Genomic DNA, 12,454 nt, shown 5'->3' on the forward strand with positions numbered 1-12,454 from the left:
GAGGTGGAATTGTATTAGAATTGTCAAACCCGCAAGAGGCTTTTGGCATATCTAAAGCGGACCATGCCATTGGCTGCACGCAGTTGCATTACAAGAACTCCCACGCAGCCTTGTTTACAAGTTTGAACACTGGAATGGGAGATGTAGTCTAGTTTATTTCATTTAATGACTTTACATTTAAGCGTCATTATTTCTATATAGCCTACACTTCCTTGTTCTAAACTTCTAACGCGAGTGGGACAGGTGTGGCTTCATGACAATGATCAAGAGCAGCTACTCACCAATTTGACAGCTCCAATGCAGTTCCACCTCCGACATTGCCGAAACATCAGGCATGCGGGTTTCAGCTATCGCCGGTTAATGCTTGATCTGATTGAATCTAGGTCTAAGGAGGTTCTACTTGAGCTTAGACAATGGTATTGGCTGAGAAGGTGATGCCAGCCGGATAATTCCTCTTAGAAAATATATTCGTTAACCTAAAATCCAGATTGAAAAGTCAAGAGTCTTTCACACTATAAACATTAGATTTTATTTCTGAAAGGAACAGAGAAAACAGTAAACCATTTCACAGAGAGACCCTTCCTTGCAGTAGAAAAAGATGCTGGCGGTTAGACACCATGTCTCGTGTCATTGCCCTTTGCATTCTGCCTCATGCTTATTTACACTTCAACAAACAAAGCAGCTGACAATGTTCACCACTTCCTGGTAAACTCTGAAGCCTCAGACCCAAGGCATAGCCCTCTAACACTGACCTCTTTTCCATTCATTTCCCTTTTAAACACTTCCCTTACTTAGTTGTACATTCCTTAAATAACATCCCCACTCTCCTCACCCTCTTTCCCCTATTTCCCATAGGAGCATTCACATACCACGGGTTCATGAAACACATTGAAGATAGAATAGCACTTACATACAGTAGCAGCAAACATTAAGAAGAGAAGGTTAGGAAGAGCATATAAAGTGTTTGCATGTAAAGGCTTTTCAAAAATACAATGGACGTATGTATGAAAACCTTTGTGCAAAAAAAAGGTAGGTGCTCCATTTAGGCCTACACCGGCCTACACCTAATTGATAATATGCTGGGGTATAGTCATGCATATTTACCTGTATTGCTTTTCTTTTTTGTTTACCTGAAAGTCTTCAATCAAACGGTGCCATGAAACACTGAAGCAACTTCAATATGAAGTTCGTCATGTTGTACCAAATTATTCCACTTTCAACGTCTCATTCTTTCACATTCTCACATTTAAAAAGGCATACTGTATTTCGGTCAGTGTAAAGACTGCTCTGGAACTGTCAACCATGTCCGTCAACATTCGGGCGACTTACGTTATACTGACATTTTGATGGCTTACCATATGTCTAACAGCAAGGAATAGATCCATCTATTACAGGGCAAGTAAAGCTAACTCTGTTGATATAAAACTCACCAAAACAGATCTCCATGTACAAAATGCTAAACCTCCTTTGAAAATATTCACTAAAGTGCAGGCTCCCAAATCTGGAGTTATCGTTCTCTTTTTGAAAAAGCCTTGGAGCTGGATTAAATCCGTATAGCTGGAGTATCACGGCAGATCCGAGTTATAGCGCGATTGAAATGTAAAGGCAATGTTCCTACGTTCGTGGAGACTGCATTTACGATAAACGTTGCATATGTCGGCTCAATCGGAAATTACCTTAAAATTTTAACAGATCTTTCGCGATACGGAATCCAGTCCCTACTCGCTGTGTATACAAGTGGTGAAGTAATGCCATTGTATTACAAACAGTTTAACCTCATCCCCAGGCTCGGATTTCTGGCGCATAGAGTAGTCTCGACAGAGTGAGCGGGCTGGTGGCCGAGATTACAAACAGTTTAATGGTCAATCAAATTAACATTATAAAGGAAGGCATCTATGTTACAACAACTCATGATTTACCAATTTTTTTTAATTCACTACAAAAATTGTGTACACTTTTAAAGTCTAAACCAATTTCTAGATATCTCAACCTTAAAATGCCCTTCGCTATCTGTCGTTAATTCTAGCTATATTTGTGTGGCTATGATGGCATTTTACCACAATGCTTTATGTTGAGTACTGGTCACAGTGATTAGGGTGTTAACTGGATGATAACAGATGCTTACAGGCTCAAACTGTTGTTTGTAGATTTCTGTACCTTCACATATACCCCATAAACATGAAGAGAAACCCATTCTGAACCTTTCCATTGTAATGACAAAACAAAAATGCCCACTAAAGCCCCACAGTGACCTGAAATGTTGAGATGTGATTCACATATCTTGAACATCTTAACTGTTCAGACTGTGGTTATATCTTCACTGTTGAGGGGGGTCAGCCAGCACTCTCATGTGTACATACTGTTAAATGTTCTGTTGTCACTCCTCTTACATCAAGCAATTGGGAGTTGATTCTGTTGGAGAAGCTTGTGTATTTGTCATAAAAGCCTTGTTGTTGCTTCACCAGTATGGGGTTGTATTCTCTATGTGTCCCCAGCTCTGCCATTCAGGGAAGAATCCACTGGACGTCCTCGGGCTCCCAAACTGGTCAAACTCCATCTCCGGCCTCTTGCCGTCTCTCTTGAACTCCACTGGTGCGGTGGTCTGGATGATGGAGTTGCTGGTCTGGTCTGCGTCTGTGTCGTTGTGGAGCAACTTGTAGTTCTTCTCATCGTTGTTGTCCCAGTACGTCTGATCCTGGGTGTTGAAGCATAAGCAGAACTCCACACGCTCCTGTGAGGGCACAGAACTTGGCAGGTCGACGGTGAAAGCGAAGGTGTCAGTGTCCAAACAACCGTACACATTGTTTAGGTACGTACTAGCAATGTCCGTGTGGGTTTTCCACGAGTCAAACGTTATCCGGATGGAGACCGATTTCTCAAAGCTTACGTTCCTGACTTTCACGGTGCCGGTGAGCGACCGTTCCTGGAGTATGCAGTTTTCCAGACACACTTGGTTCTTCTTGAGCCGGTTCCTGAAGTCCAGATAATCTGCAGCGGGCTGTGGGAAATCCAGAGTAAAACATTTCTCCACGGAGACCTTGAGGCCAGCGGTGGCATTGGCCAGGTCAGACAGGTCAAATTGCAGGTCAGACAGTGGGTCCTCCTCAAACTCCTTGAACACGTGGATGGCCGTTAGGGACATGCCTTTTGAATCGGCAAAGACCACCCGCTTCTTCCCCTTGGCCCTGGCACTCTTCCATCCCAGGCTGGAGTCCTCTAGCTGCTGCTTGGAGCTGATGCATGGCCTCAGTGGTTTGTAGCGGTTGACCAGGTTTCGCGATCGGCAGTCCTCGTACGTGCTGAGGAAGCTGCGGAGGGGTGGAGAGCTTGCCAGGCAGATCCTCATGGCTACATCTACTGGCATGATAGGACCTGGCATTGGCCTGGGGTTCAACATGTGGAGGACCCTGTTGAAAAAGAAGAACGCACCAGACAAGGTTAAAGGCAAAATAGTTATCTGTTTAGGTGAGACTGAAAATAGTAAAATGTGGTCCAACAAAGTAATGGAACTTGTGTCAGAATTCTGATGTTCCGAATGCAGCTGTGAAACGCTGACCTGATTTCACTGGACGTGCTACCTTCTCCCAGACCCCTGCTGACGTAGGTCATTAATTGAAGAGACCTGTCATCCAAATTAATCTGACACAGATTTGTAAAATATATAATACATTTGTTCCTGGAACAGTTTGAAAATCTACACTGACAATAATGCTCAAAATAGTTTACAGCAGGCTATAATTATTTGTAGGGAGCTATATTGCATAATTTAACAATTCTAACAGGCCTAATTATTTTCTAGAAAAATAATTAAGCAATAAAGCACAAGGAGGTGTGGTATATGGCCAATATTTTTTATTTTATTTAACCTTTATATAACTAGTCAGTTAAGAATACATTCTCAATATACCATGGCTAAGGACTGTCCTTATGCACTACGCAACACAGAGTCACAAACCCCTGAGGTGCCTTATTGCTATTATTAACTGGTTACCAACGTAATTAGTTAGTTAGAGCAGTAAAAATACATGTTTTGTCATATCCGTGGTATACGGTCTGATATACCACAGCTGTCAGCCAATCAACATTCAGGGCACGAACCACCCAGTTTACAATAAGCAATAACCTACAAAAATGCAGAAAATAAATAGCTTTCAACCTATAAAAAGTTTTTACTCACACTAGAAATGGCTTTAACACATACAGGTTTAAGTTCGTAGCAATGATTTGGGCAGTAGCCTAGGGCAGGGTTTCACAAACTCGGTCCTGGGTGAAAACATTTTGGGTTTTGCCCTAGCACTACACAGCTGATTCAAATAACCAAAACATCATCAAGCATTGATTGTTTGAATCAGCTGTGTAGTGTTAGGGCAAAAGCCAATACGTCTACCCAGGGAAGGGAGGACAGAGTTTGGGAAACACTGCACTATATCATGGCCAGTCAATAAAACAATTAAGAAACAATCTCCAAGGTAAAAGAAAACTGGTCAGTGAGTGAGTTAATGATATTTCAGCCAGAGGTAATCTCACCTGGCATTCAAAAACGTTTATATTTAAGTAACGTTTCATGTTCTTTCATTGCGCAGTTCAAAATAAATGTCCCATCTATTTACTGTGCATCGAAGCGCTTCATCTTTGACGCACTGTGAGCTTACCTTGTGCAATTCATTGGAAAGACAAAAACGTTAAATGTTGCTGGTGAATAAAGGGACTAACTTTTTAAGAACTAAATCGAAAAAAAATGTTATTTAGCCATTCCGATGAAATATGGTTGAGTTTCCTGAATGCTGCGTGGCACGCCCCCTTCCCCTCTGCAGTCCAGCTGTACTGTTAATGGCCTCAGCGTTTTCAATCGGTAGGCTACAACGGACGATTTGCATACTGCTTCACGTGAATACAGGATGATAGCCAATGGAGAAGCCAAACGAGGATCGCTCGAGCAATCAGCGAGCAGCTGGGCCTGTCTTACAGTCCGCCCCAGGTGCTGAAACGTCTGGTCGGCTCAGGCTACGTTGAGAGATGGGGAGTGGGGGCGGAGATAGCTTGACAGAGTCATGATAGACCTCTACTGGTTGTTTTTTGGTTTAGCAACTACATGCATGTAAATAACATAGTTATAATATTGTGTTGCACCCCCCCCCTCCCCCTCCCTCCTCCCCAGTGCTTCCCACGTTGGGTCAAGTTGGCTGGATGTACTTTGGGTGGTGGACTATTCTTGATAAACACAGGAAACTGTTAAAAACCCAGCAGTTCTGCAGTTCTTGACACAAACCGGTCTGCCTGCCAACTACTACCATACCCTGTTCAAAGGCACTTCAGTATTTTGTCTTGCCCATTCAACCTTTGAATGACACACATACACAATACATGTCTCAAGGCTTAAAAATCCATATTTCTCCTGTCTCCTCCCTTCATCTACACTGATTGAAGTGGATTTAACAAGTGACATAAATAAGGTATCATAGCTTTCACCTGGATTCACCTGGTCAGTATATGCCATGGAAAGAGCTGGTGTTATTAATGTTTTTTACACTCAGTGTGTATACATTATAGACTTTGTAGACATTATATACATTATTCCTTAAAGTAGGCTTACCATATCTCCTAATATTTGGAAGATAGGCCTGAGACATCTCATAACATTTCATTAGCACATTGGTGAAATTCCAGGTCTAGTTGACTCTTTTTGTATGGGAAAGTATGGGACCACAATCAAAATATCAGCCTGGGCTGGGAGACATTTCTATTGAGATCTTAGGCAACTTCAAGCTCTGAAATACCTCCACCCTGACACAGAAAATCTATTTGAACTTGTCTGAGCAGTGTATAAATTCATCATAGGGACTGTATGATCATCTGGAAGATGTCATTTAAAGCTAGTAAGGAGGACTCTACACGGAAGCGTCCCGGGGAAACATTGTTCATTTCTGTCTCTGTAGGTCATGCTGGCCTTAGAGCGGTGCAGATTACTGTAGCTCTTTCTAGCTTGTGAAGGGCTGGTGAAGTGTTCTCCCCACAACCATGAATCTGGTAGGCACTGAAGAGGAGAGGCCTTGGAGAGGACAGTGTGAGAGAGGGTGTCAAGTGAAATGTCTGGCATCAGAAGCCTTACGACTCAGATATGTCTCTGTGAATCAGCTCTTGTCTCTGTGGGGAGATGTGACTCTTACGTAATCGCAGCGCGAAAATGGAAACCATTTCACCCCACAGTTCATTGGTACTGACTTCAGTGATAATTGTATTGGATTATCTATTTTCACAAAGGCCAACACAAGGTTTTTCACACAGACAATATTCTCTCCAGTGATGTAAAGTACTTAAGTAAAAATAAAAAATAAGTACTACTTAAGTCGTTTTTTTCTATCTGTACTTTACTATTTTTATTTTTGACAACTTTTACTTCACTACATTCCTAAAGAAAATAATGTACTTTTTACACCATACATTTTCCCTGACACCTAAAAGTACTCATTACATTTTGAATACTTACTAGGACAGGAAAATGGTCCAATTCACGCACTTATAAAGAGAACATCCCTGGTCATCCCTACTGCCTCTGATCTGGCAGACTCACTAAACACAAATGCTTTGTTTGTAAATTATGTCTGAGTGTTGGAGTGTGCCCCTGGCTATCCGTAAATTTAAAAAACAAGAAAATGGTGCCGTCTGGTTTGCTTAATATAAGGAATTTGAAATGATTTATACTTTTTATACTTACGTTTATTTAAAACCAAATACTTTAAGACTTTTACTCAAGTAGTATTTTGCTGGGTGACTTTCACTTTTACTTGAGTCATTTTCTTTTAACTTATCTTTACTTTTACTCAAGTATGACAACTGGGCACATTTTCCACCACTGATTCTCTCTAAAAACATTTTTCTTATTGCAACATATTTCCTCATAGCAACCATTTGGCTTAAAGTATGTGCTTCCCTGGTTCGGAAAAGTAATATGTCTAGCAGTCACGGTCAGGAGTTCCTGCATATTCATGCATAACAGGAAGTTAACTTTAATGCCAGTCTGCACGTCCGCAGAATGCATGTTCACTGCTTTACAGTAGCAACACACAGTGCCTTCAGAAAGTATTCACACCCCTTCACTTTTTACACATTTTGTTGTGTTACAAAGTGCGATTAAAATTGAATTAATTTTCATTTTTTGTCAACGATCTACACAAAATACTATGTAACGTCAAAGTGGAAGAAAAATTCTAACATATATATATATATATATATATATATATAATTTTTGAAAAACAAAATACAAAAATATCTTGATTAGATAAGTATTTACCCCCCTGAGAAAATACTTGGCAGTGATTACAGCTGTGAGTCTTTTTGGGTAAGTCTCTAAGGGTTTTGCATACCTGGATTGAACAGTCCATTTATTCTCTTTAAAAATTCTTCAGGCTCTATCAAGTTGGATTTTGATCATTGCTAGAAAGCCATTTTCAAGTCTTGCCATAGATTTACAAGTCAATTTAAGTCAAAATGGTAACTAGGCCACTCAGGAACATTCAATGTCATCTTGGTAAGCAATTCTATTTTAGATTTGGCCTTGTATTTTAGGTTATTGTCCTCCTGAAAGTTGAATTTGTCTCCCTGTGTCTGTTGGAAAGAAGACTGAACCAGGTTTTTCTTTAAATTTTTGCCTGTGCTTAGCTGTATTCCGTAGATTTTTATCCTAAAAAAACTCCCTAGTCCTTGCCGACGACAAGCATATCCATAACATGATGCAGCCGCCACCATGTTTGAAAATATGAATAGTGGTACTCAGTGATGTGTTGTGTTGGATTTGTCCCAAACATAGCACTTTGTATCCAGGACAAGAAGTTAATTTCTTTGCCACATTTTTTTGCATTATTACTTAAGTTGCAAGCAGGATGCATGTTTGGGAATATTTTTACTCTGTACAAGCTTCCTTCTTTTCACTCTGTCATTTAGATTAGTATTGTGGAGTAACTACAATGTTGTTGATTCATCCTCAGTTTTCTCAAATCACAACCTTTAAACTCTGTAAATGTTTTAATATCACCATTAGCCTCATGGTGAAATGCCTGAGCAGTTTCCTTCCTCTCCGGCAACTGAGTTAGGAAGGATGCCTGTATCTTTGTAGTGACTGGGTTTATTAATACACCACCCAAAACCTAATTAATAACTTCAAAATGCTCAAAAGGATATTCAGCATCTAGTTCTTTTTTTCACATCTACCAACTGGTGCACTTCTTCGCAAGGTATTTAAAAACCTCCCTGGTCTTTGTGGTTGAATCTGTGATTGAAATTCACTACTCGATTGAAGGACCTTACCTATAATTGTATGTGTGGGGTACAGAGATGGGGTAGTCATTCAAAAATTATTTTAAACACTATTATTGAACACAAAATGAGTATTATGTGATTTGTTAAGCACATTTTTACTCCTGAACCAATTTAGGCTTGCCGTAACAAAGAGGTTGAAGACTATTGATTCAAGACATTTCAGCTTTTCATTTTTTTATTAATAAAAAAAATCCACTTTGACATTATGCTGTATTATGTGTACACCAGTGACACAAAATCTAAAGTTAATCCATTTTTTAATTTAGGCTCTAACACAACAAAATTTGGAAAAAGGAAAGGGGTACTTTCTGAAAGCACTGTACATAGTGTAAGTGACTCTCTAATTACAGTATCTAAGTAAAGTTGAAATTGCAGCAGCAGCAGCAGGCTAAATTAGCCAGGACCGGGTTGAGGTTTGGTTTTCACATGAATCAGCATGAGACACAAAATGGCGTTGACAGACATGGTCGTCCTGTTTCTAGCTCCTAGCCAATTCCAACATTTTTTTTAACATTATTTGCTCAAAACATTTCTTCCATTATTACTTACAGCTAGCTGTAAGTCGGCGATCACTCGCCTGCATTTTCGACCCGAAATTCAACTTTCCTGAATTGGATCCTTTGTTTGAGCTCCCAGAGGCAATTCCATTAATCTCGGGGGCTGCTCCAAGACACCGTCACCGGAGAAAAGGAATAAGGAGTGGGTTCAGACTCAGGAGGCGTGCATATCATCCACCACTTCCAAGTATATTACTTGCTAACATCCAGTCCATGGACAATAAAGTAGACGATCTCAGGGCGAGGATCTCCTTCCAGAGAAACATCAGAGACTATAACATACTCTGTTTTACGGAAGCAAATCAAATCAAATTTTCTTTGTCACATGCGCCAAATACAACAGGTGTAGACCTTACCGTGAAATGCTTACTTACAAAGCCCTTAACCAACAATGCAGTTCAAGAAATAGAGTTAATCATGGCTTGCTCTGGAAATACTGTCCCTGTCCTTTCAGCCAGCGGGGTTCTCCGTCCATCGCGCGGACAGGAAGAAAGAAAACTCAGAGAAGAAGAAAGGTGGAGGTGTATGTTTCATGATTAACCAGTCATTGTGTGACTGTGGTAACGTACAGGAACTCAAGTCCTTTTGTTCTTCCGATCTGGAATACCTCACCATCAAATGCCGACCGCATTACCTCCCGAGGTAATTTTCTTTGGTCATCATCATAGCCGTGTATATCCCCCCCAAGTCAACACCACGACGGCTCTCATGGAACTACACTTTGTGCAAACTGGAAACCGCATATACTGAGGCTGCATTTATTGTAGCTAGGGACTTTAATTAAGGAAATCTGAGGGAAAATCTAGTGAAATTCTATCAACACATCTCCATTGCTACTCGCGCATCGAGAACTCTGAACCATTGCTACTCCCACTTCCAGGACGTGTACAAGGCCCTACTCCGCCTTCCCATTGGCAAATCAGATCATGCCTCCATTTTGCTCTGTAAGCAGAAACTTAAACAGAAAGTACCCAGGGTAAGGACTGTTCAGCTTTGGTCTGACCAATTGGAATCTATGCTTGTTTGATTATGCGAATTGGGAAATGTTCCGGGTTGCCTCTGAGAATAATTTGATGTATACACTGACTCAGTGACGGAGTTCATCAGGAAGTGCATAGAGGATGTTGTTTCCGCTGTGACGATTAAACCATATCAAACCAAAAACATGGATAGATGGCATCATTCACGCAAAACTGAAAGCGCAAACCATCATATTTAACTAGGTCAAGGTCACAGTTCCAGTTTCCAGCCCTCCATAAGGCAAACATAGAGGCAAAACGACAGGGACAAAGTGGAGTCGCAATTCAATGGCAGATCACAATCACAGATTATAAAGGGAACGCCAATCAAGTCACTGACAACGACCCCTCACTCCGGAACAAGCGAAATACCCTTGTCTGCTTTGAGGAAAACAGTTACGAGGACTGTGAGCTTTCGTTCCTCGCATCCCAAGACGCGTCCTCAGAGCATGTCCAGACCAGCTGGCTGGAGTGTTTACGGACATATTGAATCTCACCCTATCCCAGTCTGTTGTCCCCACTTGCTTCAAGATGTCCACCATTGTTCCTGTACCCAAGAACATAATGGCTATGGCCTCGTAGCACTCACATCTGTCATCATGAAGTGCTTTCCGAGGCTAGTTAAGGATCATATCCCCTCCACCTTACATGACACCATAGACCAATACAATTTGCATACCACCTCAACAGATCCACGGATGACGCAATCACTATCGCACTGCACAATTCCCTATCCCATCTGGACAAGAAGAATATCTATGTAAGAATGCTGTTCATCAACTCCAGCTCAGCCTTCAACGCCATGGTGCCCTCCAAGCTCATCACTAAGCATGGGTCTGAACCCTGCTCTGTGCAACTGGGTCCTGGACTTCCTGATGGGCCAACCCCAGGTGTTGAAGGTAGGCAGCAACACCTCCGCCACACTGATCCTCAACACAGAGAACCCACAATGGTGCGTGCTCAGCCCCCTCCTGTTCTCCCTGTTCACCCATGACTGCGCGGCCACGCACACCTCCAACTCAATCATCAAGTTTGCCGACGACACAACAGTGGTAGGCCTGATTACCAACAACGACGAGGCAGCCAACAGGGAGGAGTTGAGGGTCCTGGCAGAGTGGTGCCAGGAAATAAACCTTTCCCTCAATGTAAAAAAAAGAAGAGCTGATCGTGTATTTCAGGAGAAGCCCCCATCCACATCGATGTGGAGAAGGTGAAAATCTTCAAATTCCTCAGCGTGCATATCACTAAAACCTGCAATGGTCCATCCACACAGATAATGTGGTGGAGAAGGTGCAACAGCGCCTCTTCAAGCTCAGGAGGCTGAAGAAATTTGGCCCCTTAGACCATGACAAACTTCTACAAATGCACCATTGAGAGCATCATATCGGGCTGTATCACCGCCTGATACTGTAATTGCACCGTCCGCAACCGCAGGGCTCTCCAGAGGGTGGTGCGGCCAGCTCAATGCATCACCGGGGTCACACTGCCTGCCCTCCAGGACATCTATAGCACCCGGTGTCACAGGAAGACCAAAAAGATCATCAAGGACCTCAGCCACCCGTGCCCTGGCCTGTTTACCCCACTACCATCTATATAGAAGGCGGAGACAGTACAGGTGCCTCAAAGCTGGGACCGAGAGACTGAAAAACAGCTTCTATCTATTAAATAGTCACCACTAGCCGTCCTCAGCCCGGTACCCTGCCCTGAACGTTAGTCACTGTTACTAGCCGGCTTACCACCTGGTATTCTACCCTGCCCAATGTACATAGTCATTGAACACTAGTCACTTTAAAAAATATTACATACTGTTTTATCCACTTCATTAGTATATATTGTGTTCTAGTGAAGGCACATTTACTGCTGTACACACCTTTCCTATTCATATACTGTCTATACTGTCTATAGACCGTACACATAATCATATACATACAGTAAACTCCAAAAATATTGGGACAGTGACACATTTTATTGTTGTTTTGGCTCTGTACTCCACTACTTTGAATTTGAAATGATACAATGACTATAAGGTTAAAGTGCAGAATGTCAGCTTTAATTTGAGGGTGTTTTCATCCATATGGGGTGAACTGTTTAGAAATTACAACACTTTTTGTACATAGTCCCACCATTTTATGGGACCAAAAGTATTGGGACAAATTCACTTATATGTGTATTAAAGAAGCAAAAAGTTAAGTATTTGGTCCCATATTCATAGCACACAATGACTACATTAAGCTTGTGACGACAAATTTGTTGGATGCATTTGCTGTTTGTTTCGGTTCTGAATACTCATCTTTTAATGATAATGAATAAAGCCAGGTTAAAACAGGCTATACTTACAATAATAGCAGTGCTAACGAAACAACCCACAAACCCAGATGACAAACACACTCTTAATATATGACTCCCAATCAGGAACAATGATAACCAGCTGTCCCTGATCGGGAGCCACACAGACCAACATAGAAACAGACATCCCAGAACACACATACACAGACTTCATCTGCCACGTCCTGACCAAAATACTACACAACTACTCCCTCTGTTGGTCAGGACGTGACATAC

At 41.7% G+C, this 12,454-nt stretch overlaps 1 protein-coding gene across 3 annotated transcripts; it reads right to left on the bottom strand.

Moving 5' to 3' along the window:
- Positions 1 to 510: 510 nt before the first annotated feature.
- LOC106578980 (protein phosphatase 1 regulatory subunit 3C-B) lies at positions 511 to 4,894 on the bottom strand. Of its 3 annotated transcripts, none has more exons than XM_014158343.2 (2): positions 4,653 to 4,894; positions 511 to 3,407 (listed from the first exon to the last, which is right to left on the bottom strand). In XM_014158343.2, the coding sequence occupies exons 1-2, from the start codon at positions 4,664 to 4,666 to the stop codon at positions 2,459 to 2,461; spliced, it is 963 nt and encodes a 320-aa protein (XP_014013818.1). In that variant the 5' UTR covers positions 4,667 to 4,894; the 3' UTR covers positions 511 to 2,458. The 3 variants fall into 3 exon arrangements, with proteins under 3 accessions (XP_014013818.1, XP_014013820.1, XP_014013819.1); XM_014158345.2 differs by having other exon boundaries at positions 4,528 to 4,885; XM_014158344.2 differs by lacking the exon at positions 4,653 to 4,894 and adding an exon at positions 4,178 to 4,511.
- Between the last annotated feature and the right edge of the window lie 7,560 nt (positions 4,895 to 12,454).

Source organism: Salmo salar, chromosome ssa19 (assembly GCF_905237065.1).
Source record: "Salmo salar chromosome ssa19, Ssal_v3.1, whole genome shotgun sequence".
NCBI classification, from domain to species: Eukaryota; Metazoa; Chordata; class Actinopteri; order Salmoniformes; family Salmonidae; genus Salmo; species Salmo salar.